This window comes from Ranitomeya variabilis, chromosome 4 (genome assembly GCF_051348905.1).
Source record: "Ranitomeya variabilis isolate aRanVar5 chromosome 4, aRanVar5.hap1, whole genome shotgun sequence".
NCBI lineage: Eukaryota > Metazoa > Chordata > Amphibia > Anura > Dendrobatidae > Ranitomeya > Ranitomeya variabilis.
In genome coordinates this window covers 761,443,443-761,460,151 of record NC_135235.1, presented here as the reverse complement: position 1 = coordinate 761,460,151, position 16,709 = coordinate 761,443,443, and the positions used below count along the sequence as shown (strand labels likewise).

The 16,709-nt window shown below is 45.7% G+C and overlaps 1 protein-coding gene across 1 annotated transcript in view; it reads left to right on the top strand.

Moving 5' to 3' along the window:
- The first annotated feature begins 3 nt into the window (after positions 1-3).
- The window catches only part of LOC143766887 (gastrula zinc finger protein XlCGF66.1-like), a 35,348-nt gene continuing 18,642 nt past the window's right edge, over positions 4-16,709 (top strand). Inside the window, exons 1-6 of the mRNA XM_077254889.1 lie at positions 4-119; positions 8,638-8,787; positions 8,917-9,096; positions 9,179-9,302; positions 9,386-9,483; positions 9,682-9,772. Coding sequence (XP_077111004.1) covers positions 8,710-8,787; positions 8,917-9,096; positions 9,179-9,302; positions 9,386-9,483; positions 9,682-9,772 — 571 coding nt within the window. The 5' untranslated portion in view covers positions 4-119; positions 8,638-8,709. The remainder of the gene's footprint in view (positions 120-8,637; positions 8,788-8,916; positions 9,097-9,178; positions 9,303-9,385; positions 9,484-9,681; positions 9,773-16,709) is intronic.

Sequence of the window (16,709 nt, the reverse complement as noted above, 5' to 3'; positions counted from 1 at the left end):
TCACATGTAGCGTCTTCACTGCGGATCACGTGACCCCTGACTCCTCCCCCTGTGACCTCATCACAGGTCCTGTGCGCACAGAGCAGCCATATCTGTGGAGTGCGGCTCTGCAGGTGGAGGTATGTGGAGATTCCCCAGTACTGAGCGCAGCCGGGGACATTAACCCCTTCTGCACGGAGGAGACTCTTTATAAGAACCATAACGTTGTTGTTCTGTTTCCTGTAATAGATACATACGAGCCAACTATGGAGGACAGGAAGTGAGGGAGCGGAGTGTTCTCCTAGTACAGGGCCCCTTTCTTGGCCCCACACAGTGTAATGCCCCCATTATGCCCTGTAAGCAGGTTCTGCCCCACACCCAGCTGCCTCGGGCACTTTACCAGGAGCTGGTACCTCAGATTCTTCCCCGCACCCCTTTCCTTTGTTGGCGCCAAATCTGTTCTGCCTTTGGGGCTCCGGCCTTTATAATATCAGTAACTGCGCCATCAAGGTCTCCTGACCAGGTGCACCCTCTAGACTCTTCCCTCCGGAAACCTCCCTCTTCCCATTGGTGTCACATGGTCCCGTCTGGACGGCAGATAGCAGTCTGTACAAATGCAGCACAGCCCTGAGGAGGCTTTTTTATGACTCTCCTTTTTACACCCCTTATGTAATATATATGATGGCGCTCACATAGTGTAATGTTTCCACAGTACTGGCATCTCTCGTAAAAAGGTATTTTCACACTACCGCCATACCCCCACACACAGTATAATGTTCTCATAGTACCGCCATCCCCCCACATACAGTATAATGTTCTCATAGTACCGACATACCCCCACACAGTATAAAGTTCTCATAGTACCGCTATACCCCCACACACAGTATAATGTTCTCATAGTACCGCCGTACCCCCACACACAGTATAATGTTCTCATAGTACCGCCGTACCCCCACACACAGTATAATGTTCTCATAGTACCGCCATACCCTCACACACAGTATAATGTTCTCATAGTAGCGCCATACCCTCACACACAGTATAATGTTCTCATAGTACCGCCGTACCCCCACACACAGTATAATGTTCTCATAGTACCGCCGTACCCCCACACACAGTATAATGTTCTCATAGTACCGCCATACCCTCACACACAGTATAATGTTCTCATAGTACCGCCGTACCCCCACACACAGTATAATGTTCTCATAGTACCGCCATACCCCCACACACAGTATAATGTTCTCATAGTACCGCCATACCCCCACACACAGTATAATGTTCTCATAGTACCGCCATACCCCCACACATAGTATAATGTTCTCATAGTACCGCCATACCCCCACACACAGTATAATGTTCTCATAGTACCGCCATACCCCCTACACAGTATAATGTTCTCATAGTACCGCCATACCCCCACACACAGTATAATGTTCTCATAGTACCGCCGTACCCCCACACAGTATAATGTTCTCACAGTACCGCCATACCCCCACACACAGTATAATGTTCTCATAGTACCGCCATACCCCCCACACACAGTATAATGTTCTCATAGTACCTCCATACCCCCCACACACAGTATAATGTTCTCATAGTACCGCCATACCCCCACACAGTATAATGTTCTCATAGTACCGCCATACCCCCACACACAGTATAATGTTCTCATAGTACCTCCATACCCCCCACACACAGTATAATGTTCTCATAGTACCGCCATACGCCTACACACAGTATAAAGTTCCCACAATAGTGGCTTCCCACAGACACAGGACAATGTTTCCACAGGACTGGCATCCCCCTCACACACAGTATAATGTCCCCACAGTACTGCCATCCCCCCACTTTCTAATGTTCCCACAATACTGCCCCCTACATGCACAATATGGTACCATCCACCTCACTGACTACCTCTGACCACCAACAGTTAATTAATAAATACTCACTTAGCCTCATTCTTGGTGCAGATACTAATGAACCCAGGATCTATGAGATATTTACCATGCGATAGTTGGATAGGCAGGAGTGTATCATCCAAAACGATAGCCCACTTGGTTGCTATGATGCCTATGAATTGACAGGGCTCGGTGGGGTGTGGTATTGGTCACCCTCTCCTTCCCATCATCACATTTTCAGCTAAAGGGCAAGTGGGAAGAGAGAGGCTAAGTGTCAGAATTGGTGCATCTTAGAGATGTGCCTTTTCCAGGCAGCTGAGAGCTGATATTTTTAGCCTGGGGCACAGTATCCATGGCCCCTTCCTAGGCTATTAATATCAACCCGCAACTGTCTGCATAGCCTTTGCTGGTTATTAAATATAGCTGCACCCTACGTCACTGTTTTAGAGGAGTCCCCCATTTTAATAGCCACTAAAGGCTAAGTATACAATTGTAAGCTGATATTACTACCCAGGGAAGCTCCATGGGTATTACCCCCTTCCTAGGCTATAAAGAAACTCCTGTGTGTGAATCAGAGCTGAGATCTAATGTGATAGAAGATTACAGTGTGGGGAAGACGGGAAACCTTCATATAGACGGCCGGTGGTGATGGAGTCAGTGACCGACTCTGGCCACATCTGTCTCTAGAGCCGTAGTAGAAGATGAAGATGTCGTCCTCATCATGAAGTAGTTATTTCTCATGTCGCGTGTTGTCATGGTTCCCAATGGCAAGGGAACGTTAGAGAACATAAATAACAGAACAGCTCTTGGGTGATGGAATCTCGAGCTGACCGTGAGCTAAACCTACCACACAACTAACAGTGGCCGGGTGGCGTACCTACGTTTTATCCCTAGACGCCTAGCGCCAGCCGGAGGACTAACTAACCCTAATAGAGGAAAAGACAGACCTGGCTTACCTCTAGGGAAATTCCCCCAAAAAGGAGACAGAAGCCCCCCACATATATTGACGGTGAGTTCAGAGGAAAAGACACACGCAGTATGAAGGTAGGTTCAGCAAAGCGAGGTCCGCTTACTAGATAGCAAGAAGATACAATAGGGAACTTCACGGTCAGCTGAAAACCCTATTAAAATACCATCCCGAAATTACTTTAAGACTCATGTGTCAACTCATGACACCGGAGTGGCAATTTCGGCCCACAAGAGCTTCCAGCTACAGAAAAATAACATAACTGTGAACTGGAACAAAAATGCAAAACAAACTTAGAACTAAGAGTCCAACTTAGCTGATAGTAGTCTAGAAGCAGGAACATGCAACAGAAAGGCTCTGGTTACATTGATGGCCGGCACTAGAATAACTGAGCAGCAAGGCTAAATAGGATACTCCCATATCCTGATGGAAACAGGTGAACAGTGAAAGTGAAGCACACAAGTCCAGTACCACCAGTGAGCACCGGGGGAGCCCAAAAACCAAATTCACAACAGTACCCCCCCCCCCTCAAGGAGGGGGCACCGAACCCTCACAAGAACCACCAGGGCGATCAGGATGAGCCCTATGAAAGGCACGGACCAAATCAGAGGCATGAACATCAGAGGCTGTGACCCAAGAATTATCCTCCTGACCGTAGCCCTTCCACTTGACCAGATACTGAAGTTTCCGTCTGGAAACACGGGAGTCCAAGATCTTCTCCACAACGTACTCCAATTCACCCTCAACCAACACCGGAGCGGGAGGCTCAACGGAAGGCACAACCGGTACCTCATACCTGCGCAATAATGACCGATGGAAGACATTATGGATAGAAAAAGATGCTGGGAGGTCCAATCGAAAGGACACGGGGTTAAGAATCTCCAAAATCTTATACGGGCCGATGAACCGAGGCTTAAACTTAGGAGAAGAAACCCTCATAGGGACAAAACGAGAAGACAACCACACCAAGTCCCCAACACGAAGACGAGGACCAACACGACGACGGCGGTTAGCAAAATGCCGAGTCTTTTCCTGGGACAACTCCAAATTGTCCACCACCTGTCCCCAAATCCGATGCAACCTATCCACCACAGTATCCACTCCAGGACAATCCGAAGACTCCACCTGACCGGAAGAAAAACGAGGATGAAACCCCGAATTGCAAAAGAAAGGAGAAACCAAAGTGGCAGAACTAGCCCGATTATTGAGGGCAAACTCCGCCAACGGCAAAAAGGCAATCCAGTCATCCTGATCCGCAGACACAAAACACCTCAAATAAGTCTCCAAGGTCTGATTAGTTCGCTCAGTCTGGCCATTAGTCTGAGGATGGAACGCAGACGAAAAAGACAAATCAATGCCCATCCTAGCACAGAACGCCCGCCAAAATCTAGACACGAACTGGGTCCCCCTGTCAGAAACGATATTCTCCGGAATACCATGCAAGCGAACCACATTTTGAAAAAACAGAGGAACCAACTCGGATGAGGAAGGCAACTTAGGCAAGGGCACCAAATGAACCATCTTTGAAAAACGGTCACACACCACCCAGATGACAGACATTTTCTGAGAAACAGGGAGATCAGAAATAAAATCCATAGAGATGTGAGTCCAAGGCCTCTTCGGAACAGGCAAAGATAACAACAATCCGCTAGCCCGAGAACAACAAGGTTTGGCCCGAGCACAAACATCACAAGACTGCACAAAAACTCGTACATCTCGAGACAGGGAAGGCCACCAGAAGGACCTAGCCACCAAATCCCTGGTACCAAAGATCCCGGGATGACCTGCCAACACAGAAGAATGAACCTCCGAGATGACTCTACTGGTCCAATCATCAGGAACAAACAGTCTACCAGGCGGGCAACGATCAGGTCTATCCGCCTGAAACTCCTGCAAAGCTCGTCGCAGGTCTGGGGAAACAGCAGATAATATCACCCCATCCTTAAGGATACCTGTAGGTTCAGAATCACCAGGGGAATCAGGCTCAAAACTCCTAGAAAGGGCATCCGCCTTCACATTTTTAGAACCTGGTAAGTATGAGACCACAAAATTAAACCGAGAGAAAAACAACGACCAGCGCGCCTGTCTAGGATTCAGGCGCCTGGCAGACTCAAGATAAATCAAATTCTTGTGATCGGTCAATACCACCACCTGATGTCTAGCCCCCTCAAGCCAATGACGCCACTCCTCAAAAGCCCACTTTATAGCCAAAAGCTCCCGATTACCAATATCATAATTTCGCTCGGCGGGCGAAAATTTTCGAGAAAAGAACGCACAAGGTCTCATCACGGAGCAGTCGGAACTTTTCTGCGACAAGACCGCCCCAGCTCCGATCTCGGAAGCATCGACCTCAACCTGAAAAGGAAGAGTAACATCAGGCTGACGCAACACAGGGGCGGAAGAAAAGCGGCGCTTAAGCTCCCGAAAGGCCTCCACAGCAGCAGGGGACCAATCAGCAACATCAGCACCCTTTTTGGTCAAATCAGTCAAAGGTTTAGCAACATCAGAAAAACCAGTTATAAATCGACGATAAAAATTAGCAAAGCCCAAAAATTTCTGAAGGCTCTTAAGAGAAGAAGGTTGCGTCCAATCACAAATAGCCCGAACCTTGACCGGATCCATCTCAATGGAAGAGGGGGAAAAAATGTACCCCAAAAAAGAAATCTTTTGAACCCCAAAAATACACTTAGAACCCTTCACACACAAGGAATTAGCCCGCAAAACCTGAAAAACCCTCCTGACCTGTTGGACATGAGAATCCCAGTCATCCGAAAAAATCAAAATATCATCCAGATACACGATCATAAATTTATCCAAATATTCACGGAAAATGTCATGCATAAAGGACTGAAAGACTGAAGGGGCATTTGAAAGACCAAAAGGCATTACTAAATACTCAAAATGGCCCTCGGGCGTATTAAATGCGGTTTTCCACTCATCCCCCTGCTTAATTCGCACCAAATTATACGCCCCACGGAGATCAATCTTAGAGAACCACTTAGCCCCCTTTATTCGAGCAAACAAATCAGTCAGCAGTGGCAGAGGATACTGATATTTGACTGTAATTTTATTCAAGAGTCGATAATCAATACACGGCCTCAAAGAGCCATCTTTTTTAGATACAAAGAAAAAACCGGCTCCTAAGGGAGATGAAGAAGGACGAATATGTCCCTTTTCCAGGGACTCCTTAATATATTCTCGCATAGCAGCATGTTCAGGTACAGATAGATTAAATAAACGACCCTTTGGAAATTTACTGCCCGGAATCAGATCTATGGCACAATCGCAATCTCTGTGAGGAGGTAGTGAACCAAGCTTAGGCTCCTCAAAAACATCACGATAATCAGATAAAAATTCCGGAATCTCAGAGGGAATAGATGACGAAATGGAAACCAAAGGTACGTCCCCATGAGCCCCCTGACATCCCCAGCTTAACACAGACATTGCTTTCCAGTCAAGGACTGGGTTATGAGATTGTAACCATGGTAATCCGAGCACCAAAACGTCATGTAGATTGTACAACACAAGGAAGCGAATCATCTCCTGATGGTCTGGATTCATACTCATAGTCACTTGTGTCCAGTATTGTGGTTTATTACTAGCCAATGGTGTAGAGTCAATACCCTTCAGAGGTATAGGAACTTCCAGAGGCTCTAGATCAAACCCACAGCGCCTGGCAAAGGACCAATCCATTAGACTCAAAGCGGCGCCAGAGTCGACATAGGCATCCGCGGTAATTGACGATAATGAACAAATCAAGGTCACAGACAGAATAAACTTAGACTGTAAAGTGCCAATTGAAATAGACTTATCAACCTTTTTTGTACGTTTAGAGCATGCTGATATAACATGAGTTGAATCACCACAATAGAAGCACAACCCATTTTTTCGCCTAAAATTCTGCCGTTCGCTTCTGGACAGAATTCTATCACATTGCATATTTTCTGGAGCCTTCTCAGAAGACACCGCCAAATGGTGCACAGGTTTGCGCTCCCGCAAATGCCGATCAATCTGAATAGCCATTGTCATGGACTCATTCAGACCTGTAGGTGCAGGGAACCCCACCATAACATCTTTAATGGCATCAGAGAGACCCTCTCTGAAATTCGCCGCCAGGGCGCACTCATTCCACTGAGTAAGCACAGACCATTTACGAAATTTTTGGCAGTATATTTCAGCTTCATCTTGCCCTTGAGATAGGGCCATCAAGGCTTTTTCAGCCTGAATCTCTAAGTTAGGTTCCTCATAAAGCAACCCCAAAGCCAGAAAAAACGCATCCACATGGAGCAACGCAGGATCCCCGGGTGCCAATGCAAATGCCCAGTCTTGAGGGTCACCCCGCAGCAAGGAAATTACTATCCTAACCTGCTGTGCGGGATCTCCAGCGGAGCGAGATCTCAGGGAAAGAAATAATTTACAATTATATTTGAAATTCAGGAAACGAGATCTATCCCCGGAGAAAAATTCTGGTATAGGAATTCTAGGTTCAGATATAGGAGCATGAATAACAAAATCCTGTAAATTTTGAACCTTCGTAGCAAGATTATTCAAACCTGTAGCCAAACTCTGAGGATCCATTTTAATCAGGTGAGATCAGAGCCATTCAAGGATTAGAAGGAGAGAGAGAGACAAAGGCTGCAATTAGAGCAGAAATGCAGCTAAGTCAACTATAGAGCAAGCTCAGAGGGAAAAAAAAAAAAATCTGCAGACTTCTTTTTCTCTCCTTTCTTCTGCCAACGGTTTTAACACTGGGCCGGCCATACTGTCATGGTTCCCAATGGCAAGGAAACGTCAGAGAACTTAAATAACAGACTAGCTCTTGGGTGATGGAATCTCGAGCTGACCGTGAGCTAAACCTACCACACAACTAACAGTGGCCGGGTGACGTACCTACGTTTTATCCCTAGACGCCCAGCGCCAGCCGGAGAACTAACTAACCCTAATAGAGGAAAAAACAGACCTGGCTTACCTCTAGGGAAATTCCCCCAAAAAGGAGACAGAAGCCCCCCACATATATTGACGGTGAGTTCAGAGGAAAAGACATACGTAGTATGAAGGTAGGTTCAGCAAAGCGAGGTCCGCTTACTAGATAGCAAGAAGATACAATAGGGAACTTCACGGTCAGCTGAAAACCCTATTAAAATACCATCCCGAAATTACTTTAAGACTCATGTGTCAACTCATGACACCGGAGTGGCAATTTCGGCCCACAAGAGCTTCCAGCTACAGAAAAATAACATAACTGTGAACTGGAACAAAAATGCAAAACAAACTTAGAACTAAGAGTCCAACTTAGCTGATAGTAGTCTAGAAGCAGGAACATGCAACAGAAAGGCTCTGGTTACATTGATGGCCGGCACTAGAATAACTGAGCAGCAAGGCTAAATAGGATACTCCCATATCCTGATGGAAACAGGTGAACAGAGAAAGTGAAGCACACAAGTCCAGTACCACCAGTGACCACCGGGGGAGCCCAAAAACCAAATTCACAACAGCGTGTAATGAATATCTCCTGCAGTATTGCTAATGCCGATTCCAGGGTCGGTAAATGAGACGAGAATTAGCGTTATGGAAGATGACTCTATGAGGAACGTATTCAGCTGCCGACTCCGAGGAGGAAACTGCTTGTTGTCTGTGGCCTAAATATATAGGATTTATTAGTAGATGTAAAGAAGGAAACTAAATACTGTAAAATAATAAATCTCCTCATATGTTTCCCTTATTATCTCCAGTAATTGTATTATTACACAGGATTCTTATGATGTTACATCGGCTCATCTTCTCATTCAGGTCTCTACAATATCGGATCCTCTCAGTGAAGATCTTCTACAAAAGAGAATTTTCCTGATTTACCCATCAAAGATGGATATGGACAGAGACAAGATGGCGGAGAGGATATTACACCTCACCCTAGAGATCCTCTTCCGGCTTACTGGAGAGGTGAGAGATTCTGATGACGTCACATTACATCATTCTTATCTATGGGAATAACAGATGGACAGAACTGGAGAGGTGAGGACTCTGGAAATGTCCGTAGTGAGATTTATTAATGTGTCTCTCCATTACCAGGATTACACAGTGGTGAAGAAGACCTCTAGTGATCGCTGTCAGGACCCTGTGTCTGAGGGATGGGGAAGACCCCTGAGCCCAATCACGGGGCCTCCACCTCACGCCCTGATCCATGAGGACATCAATGACCAGAAGATCCTAGAACTCATCTACAAGATGATTGAGCTGCTGACTGGAGAGGTGACACTGCTGGGAATGCTGGGACATTATACAGTAACGCTATGAAGGGATCGGGGGATGACGGTATCATTGTATGTGTCAGGTTCCTATAAGGTGTCAGGATGTCGCTGTCTATTTCTCCATGGAGGAGTGGGAGTATTTAGAAGGACACAGAGATCTGTACAAGAACGTCATAATGGAGGTTCCCCAGCCCCTCACATCTCCAGGTAATAGACAGGACTAAATACACACGGCCTATAATTATCTGTATGTAAAGAATGAATTCAGTCCCTGTATGTGTTCCCTCCAGATCTATCCAGTAAGAGGACAACACCAGAGAGATGTCCCCGTCCTCTTCTTCCACAGGACTGTAACCCAGAAGATCCCAATGCTACTCAGGATCATCAGGTAGATGGAGAGAAGGTGTCAGGAGATCTCCCCTATGATGTGTAGACGCCGGTGAAGGTCTTGTGCTCAGTCTTGTTTTATCCACCAGTATTATATGTTTTATACTTGTGTAATGAGAACGGTGGAGATGGCAGGATTAGAGCTGATCATAGATGTGACTTCTCCATCTGTCGGTGACTTTTATAATATTTGTTTCAGGGTGAAGATCTGACCCATATTAATACTACAGAGACATATGTGAGGGGGGATGAGCGGTGTACAGAGGAGATTCCTACATATGGCTACACAGGTGAGTAGTGACCACTAAATGCAGAGAAGTCACAGATTCTTCTCATCACCGGCTGTGGCTGCTTTATCGGTGGTGTAGTCCGGCCGTATTACCATGATCACCATTTTGCCTCTAGACCACAACATTCTCCTTCTATACACTGACCTGAGAGGCTTCCTGATCATCACTGCGCATGAGAGGAAACCTCTCAGGTCTGGAGCCCCTGATGTCGTCGTGACGACATCGGGTCTCCATGGCAGTGATCGGAACCAGCGTCATCCACGGGGTCTAGGATCCAAAGTCAGAGTGGATGTTGGCCCATGTAGTGAGGGATCAGCGACCTGTCATAAGCCAATACAGATGCATATGTAATCAGAGCAGCACATAAAGCCCCGCCCCAGAGCACCACATAAAGCCCCGCCCACAGCTCCACCCCAGAGCACGAGAACCTCATCAACTAAAAACTACAAATACAGATTGAACAACAACCACAAGACGGATTTCATCACCAGGTATCAGTGTAATCAGTATAACGGCACCGACCTGACAGTGTCTGTAGTCACTGAGCACAATCCTGCTGACAGGTTCCCTCTAAGCCATCTCCGCTCTGCACTATTATACACAGTTCTCTTTAACCCCTTACTGACCGGGCCAATTTTTACAATTCTGACCACTGTCCCTTTATGAGGTTATAACTCTGGAACGCTTTAACAGATCCCGCTGATTCTGAGACTGTTTTTTCATGACATATTGTACTTTATGTTAGTGGTAACATTTCTTCGATATTACTTGCGATTATTTATGAAAAAAAAACGGAAATATGGCAAAAAAAAAAAAAATTAATTTTGCAATTTTCAAACTTTGAATTTTTATTCCCTTAAATCAGAGAGATATGTCACAAAAAATAGTTAATAAATAACATTTCCCACATGTCTACTTTACATCAGCACAATTTTGGAAACAACATTTTTTTTGTTAGGGAGTTATAAGGGTTAAAAGTTGACCAGCGATTTCTCATTTTTACAACAAAATTTACAAAACCATTTTTAAGGGACCACCTCACATTTAAAGTCACTTTGAGGGGTGTACATGACAGAAAATACCCAATTTTGACACCATTCGAAAAACTGCACCCATCAAGGTGCTCAAAACCACTTTCAATAAGTTTATTAACCCTTCAGGTGTTTCACAGGAACTGAAACAATTTTGAAGGAAAAAATTAACATTTAATTTTTTTTTGCAAACATTTTACTTCAGAACCAATTTTTTTTATTTTCACAAGTGTAAAAAGAGAAAACGAACTACAAAAGTTGTTGTGCAACTTCTCCTGAGTATGTCGATACCCCATATGTGGGGGTAAACCACTGTTTGGGCGCACGGCAGAGCTTAGAAGAGGAGTGCCGTTTGACTTGACAATGTAGAATTGGCTGGAATTGAGATCGGACGCCATGTTTCGCGTTTGGAAAGACCCTGATATGCCTAAATAGTGGAAACCCCCCACAAGTGACACCATTTTGGAATCTAGACCCCTTAAGAGCTTATCTAGATGTGTGGTGAGCACTTTGAACCCCCAAGTGCTTCATAGAAATTTATAAAGTAGAGCCGTGAAAATAAAAAATCCTTTTCATTTCCTCAAAAATGATTTTTTCACTCGCAATTTTTTACTTTCTCAAGGGTAACATGAGAAATTGGACCCCAAAATTTGTTGTCCGGTTTGTCCTGAGTACGCTGATACCCCATATGTGGGGGGGTCCACTGTTTGGGCACACATCGGGGCTCGGAAGGGAAGTAGTGATGTTTTAAAATGCAGACTTTGATGGAATGGTCTGAGGGCGTCATGTTGCATTTGCAGAGCTCCTGATGTACCTAAACAGTAGACACCCCCCCACAAGTGACCCTATTTTGGAAACTAGACCCCCCAAAGAGCTTATCTAGATGTGTGGTGAGCACTATGAACCCCAACTGCTTCACAGAAGTTTATAATGTAGAGCCATGAAAATAAAAAATCATGTTTTTTCCACAAAAATGATCTTTTCCCCCCAAAATTTTTACTTTCACAAGGGTAACAGGAGAAATTTGACCCCAAACTTTATTGTGCAATTTATACGGAGTACGCTGATACCCCATATTTGGTGGGGACCACTGTTTGGGCGCATGGCAGAGCTCGGAAGGGAAGGAGTGCTGTTTTGGAATGCAGACTTTGATAGAATAGTCTGCGGGCGTTATGTTGCGTTTGCAGAGCCCCTGATGTACCTAAACAGTAGAAACCCTCCAAAGTGACCCCATATTGGAAACTAGACCCCCCAAGGAACTGATCTAGATGTGTTGTGAGAACTTTTAACCCCCAAGCGTTATAAACTGTAGTGTAAACTACAGTTTATAACGCAGAGCCGTGAAAATAAAAAATCATTTTTTTTCCACAAAAATGATTTTTTTAGCCCCCAATTTTTTTAATTTTCGCAAGGAGAAACAGGAGAAACTGGACCCCAAAAGTTGTTGTCCAACTAATACTTAGTATGCTGATGTTCCATATGTGGGGGTAAACCACCGTTTGGGTGCACAGCAGAGCTCAGAAGGGAGGGAGCATAATTGGACTTTTTGAGCGCAAAATTGGCTGTCTCGTTTGGAGCCCCCCTGATGTACCTAAACAGTTGAATCCCCCAATTCTAACTCCAACCCTAACCCCACCACACCCCTAATCCCAACCCAATCCATAATCCTAATCACAACCCTAACCCCCAAAACACCCCTAACCCTAATCCCAACCCTAACCATAACCCTAATCAAAACCCTAAACCCAACACAACCCTAACCTCAAAACCTAACCCTAATCCCAATACACCCCTAACCCTAATCCCAACCCTAACCTTAACCCTAATCCCAAACGTAACCCTAATCCCAACTCTAACCCTAACTTTAGCCCTAACCCTAACTTTAGCCTCAACCCTAACTTTAGCCCCAACCCTAGCTCTAACCCTAGCCCTAACCCTAGCTCTAACCCTAATCCTAGCCCTAACCCTAATTGGAAAATAGAAATACATACAATTTTTTTATTTTATTATTCTCCCCTAACTAAGGGGGTGATAAAGGTGGGGGTTATTTACTATTTTTTTAATTTTGATCACTGTGATAGGATCTCACAGTGACCAAAAAAAAACAAGAGGAAGAATCTTCCTATGCTGGCCGGCAGATCACTACTCATACTCATTTTCTTACCAGAGCAAGAAGCCAACAGCCAGGAGAGGAAGCAGGAGGACCCAGGGACACCGATAAGTATAACAGAGTCCCCGATCCCCCTATTGTGTGCGATCACATCAGAGGACAGAGAATGACAGATCGCTTTTTTTTTTTTTTTTTTTTGCGCCCGCCGGTAAATGGTTAATTACCGGCGATCGCAAAACAGGGTGGGTGAAAAACGACCCCGATCATGTTCTTTGGAGATGCTCCATATAACAATGTGCCCCATATAATGCTCCATGCAGTTCATTATGGCCCCATAGATGCTCCATATAATAATGTGCCACATGTAATGCTCCATACAGATTATTATGGCCTCATAGATGCTCCATATAACAATGTGCCCCATATAATGCTCCATACAGTTCATTATGGCCCTATAGACGCTCCATATAACAATGTGCCCCATATAATGCTCCATACAGATCATTATGGCCCCATAGATGCTCCATATAACAATGTGCCCCATATAATGCTCCATACAGATCATTATGGCCCCATAGATGCTCCGTATAATAATGTGCCCCATATAATGCTCCATACAGTTCATTATGGCCCCATAGATGCTCCATATAACAATGTGCCACATATAATGCTGCTGCAATAAAAAAAAATGACATACTCACCTCTCGTCGCTGCCTGCTGCTCCCCAGCGTCCCGTCTCTCCGCAGTGACTGTTCAGGCACACTAATACGTCATCGTGCCCTCTCACCTGAACAGTCACAGCCAGAAGACTCGGAAGACTGAGCAGCGGTGGAACGAGGGAAGGTGAATATGAAATACTCACCTGCTCTCGGCGCGGTCCCTGGCAGCTTCTCCCAGACAGCTGGTCTCCAGCGCCGGCAGCTTCTTCCCCTGTTCAGCGGTCACTGGTATTGCTCATTACAGTAATGAATATGCGGCTCCACCCCTATTAGAGTGGAGTCCATATTCATTACTTTAATGAGCGGTACCACGTGACCGCTGAACAGGGGAAGAAGCTGCCGGCGCCGGAGACCATGGGACATGCAGGGACTGCGTCAGCAGCGCCAGGAGCAGGTGAGTATGTGACCGCCGTCACTCCCCCTCAACCGCCCGCCCCCCCCCCCCGCCGACCATGACTCAAGTATAAGCCGAGAGGGGCACTTTCAGCCCATTTTTTGGGGCTGAAAATCTCGGCTTATACTTGAGTATATACGGTATATATTTTTTTTATTTAGGATTTTTTTTTTTTTTTTTTTTACATGTACATTTTTTTTTTAAATTTGTTTCAGGGTGGGACATCATGCTATAGTGTCAGATGGCTGATCTGACACTTTGCACAGCGCTGTGTCAGATCAGCGATCTGACAGGCAGTGCTGGAGGCTTGCCGGCACCTGCTCTCAGCAGGCACTTGCAAGCCGCCTCCCTGCAGGACCCAGAAGGAGCCCGGGGCCATTTTGGATCCAGGGCCTACAGGGAGAAGACACATCGCGTTGTTCCAAGGGTCTCAGGGAAGCACCCAGGGAGCTCCCTCCCTGCACGATGCGTCCCTATCCCACCTGAGCGCTGCGATCATGTTTGATCGCAATGTTCTGGGGGTTAATGTGCCAGGAGCAGTCCGTGATCGAATGCTTTTTTTTTTTTTTAACAAGCACCATAGCGAATGTAAGTCCTAAAAATGTTTTCATTTCTAGGACATTAGTTGGTGTCCATAAATTTGACCTAGCATAATAGGATCGTGGATTCTGGCTGATGAATTGGGACACATAAATTTGTTTGTAGGACACTATGCTCTAGCACGCTATCTGTCATAAACAAATTAAAAAAATTAATTGGTCCAAAATTTTCCACCTCCACATTTATACCAGGAATGGCATTAAAATTAGGGATGAATGGAGTAGCCGAATCCGAAGCCTCCCATCTGGGAAATGCTACATCAAGAGGCAAAGTCCCTTGGACATTGATGTGCACCAATTCACGAGCACTAGGTACAGCGCTAGTACTGGGCATTGTTCCCTGAGTTGGAGACATTTCTCCAGAAGCGCTATTTGTCCTTCTTGTTGTACTGGTCCTTGTGTGTGAGGATGGACCAGAATCACTGCTCATTTCTGAGCTATCACTGTCGCTGCTACTAAAGCCCTCGAAATCCACATCGCCATCTGACACTGCACTTTCTTCACTGTCAGAACATAAAAGTGCTTAGACCTCCTCTGCACTATAATACTGACAGGCCATTTTATTCCTTTTTATTTATTCTTTCCGGAAATAAAAAAACTCTGACGTGACTGACTGACATGAAGTGACTGACGTGACCAAATTATTGGGGAGACATTTGAGAAAAGCCTAATTCTTTAGCCTAACCCTAACTTTAGAACAGACTCTAACCCTAACTTTAGCCTAAAAGTAAGCCTAACAGTAAGGCCGGGGTCAGACTTGCGAGAAACACGGCCAAGTCTCGCAAGTTAATACCCGGCACTGCCGCCGACACTCGGGAGCGGAGTGTGCGGCTCCATGTATTGCTATGCGGCTGCACACTCCGATCCGAGTGCGGGCAGCAGTGCCGGGTACTTGTGAGACTCGACCGTGTTTCTCGCAAGTCTGACTCCGGCCTAACCCTAAGTTTAGCCTAAGGCCATGTGCACACGTTGCAGATTTTCCCACAGATCCACAGCGTTTTTGACGCTGTGGATCTACAGCAGTTTTCCATGCCTTTAACGGTAGCATGTTAACCTATGGAAAACCAAATCCACTGTGCACATGTGGAAAAAAACGTGCGAGAACGCAGCATTGTTTTTTCCGCAGCATGTCCATTCTTTTGGCGGATCTGCAGCGTTTCTGCACCCATAGACTTGCATTGATTCAGGCACATCCGCAGCAAAACCGCAGATGTAAAAAAGATCTGCGGTTTGGTTGCGGGTGAAACGCTGCAGATCAGGAGGAGGGAGTGTGTGGGTGTGACTGTGTGCGTGTATGTGTGTGCGGGCGGGGTCTTCAGGCTGTCCATGGGTCTGCCAATGCATCTGCGAGCTGTCCGGGGTTTTGCGGGGCTGTCTGGTTGTGTGCGGCGCTGTCTAGGGGTCTGCGGCGCTGACCAGGGGTCTGCGGGGGTGGGTGTTTGGGGGGTTATGTGTGTGTGTGTGTGTGTGCAGGCATCGTCCGATGGGACTACAAGTCCCATCGGGCTTTGCCTGCTACAGTGACAGTTATTGACACATTAGCCAATGATGGGACAGTAGAAGTCTCATCATCCTGCTAATGTGTTGAATGTAAAAAACAAAACACATACATAGACCTACAGTACATACAACATATACAGGGGTTGGACCAAATAATGGAAACACCTGGAAACATCAACAAAAGTTAGTTTAATATGGTGTAGGTCCACCTTTTGCGACAGTTACAGCCTCAATTCTCCGAGGTATGGATTCATACAAGGTGTGAATTGTTTCCATAGGAATTTTAGCCCATCCTGTAGATAAAACACCCTCCAGTTCTTTGAGCGACTATGGTGGTGGAAATCGACATCTAACTTGAATCTCTAAAATCGACCATAAATGCTCAATAATGTTGAGGTCTGGGGTTTGTGGGGGCCAGATGAGATGCTCAACTTCATTAGAATGTTCCTCGTGCCATGCTTTAACGATTCTAGCTGTATGAATTGGTGCATTATCATCCTGAAAGATGGCGTTCCCCTCCAGGAACAGTGCTTGAACCATTGGATGCACTTGGTCACCCAAAATGCCTAAATTATTTCAGCTGT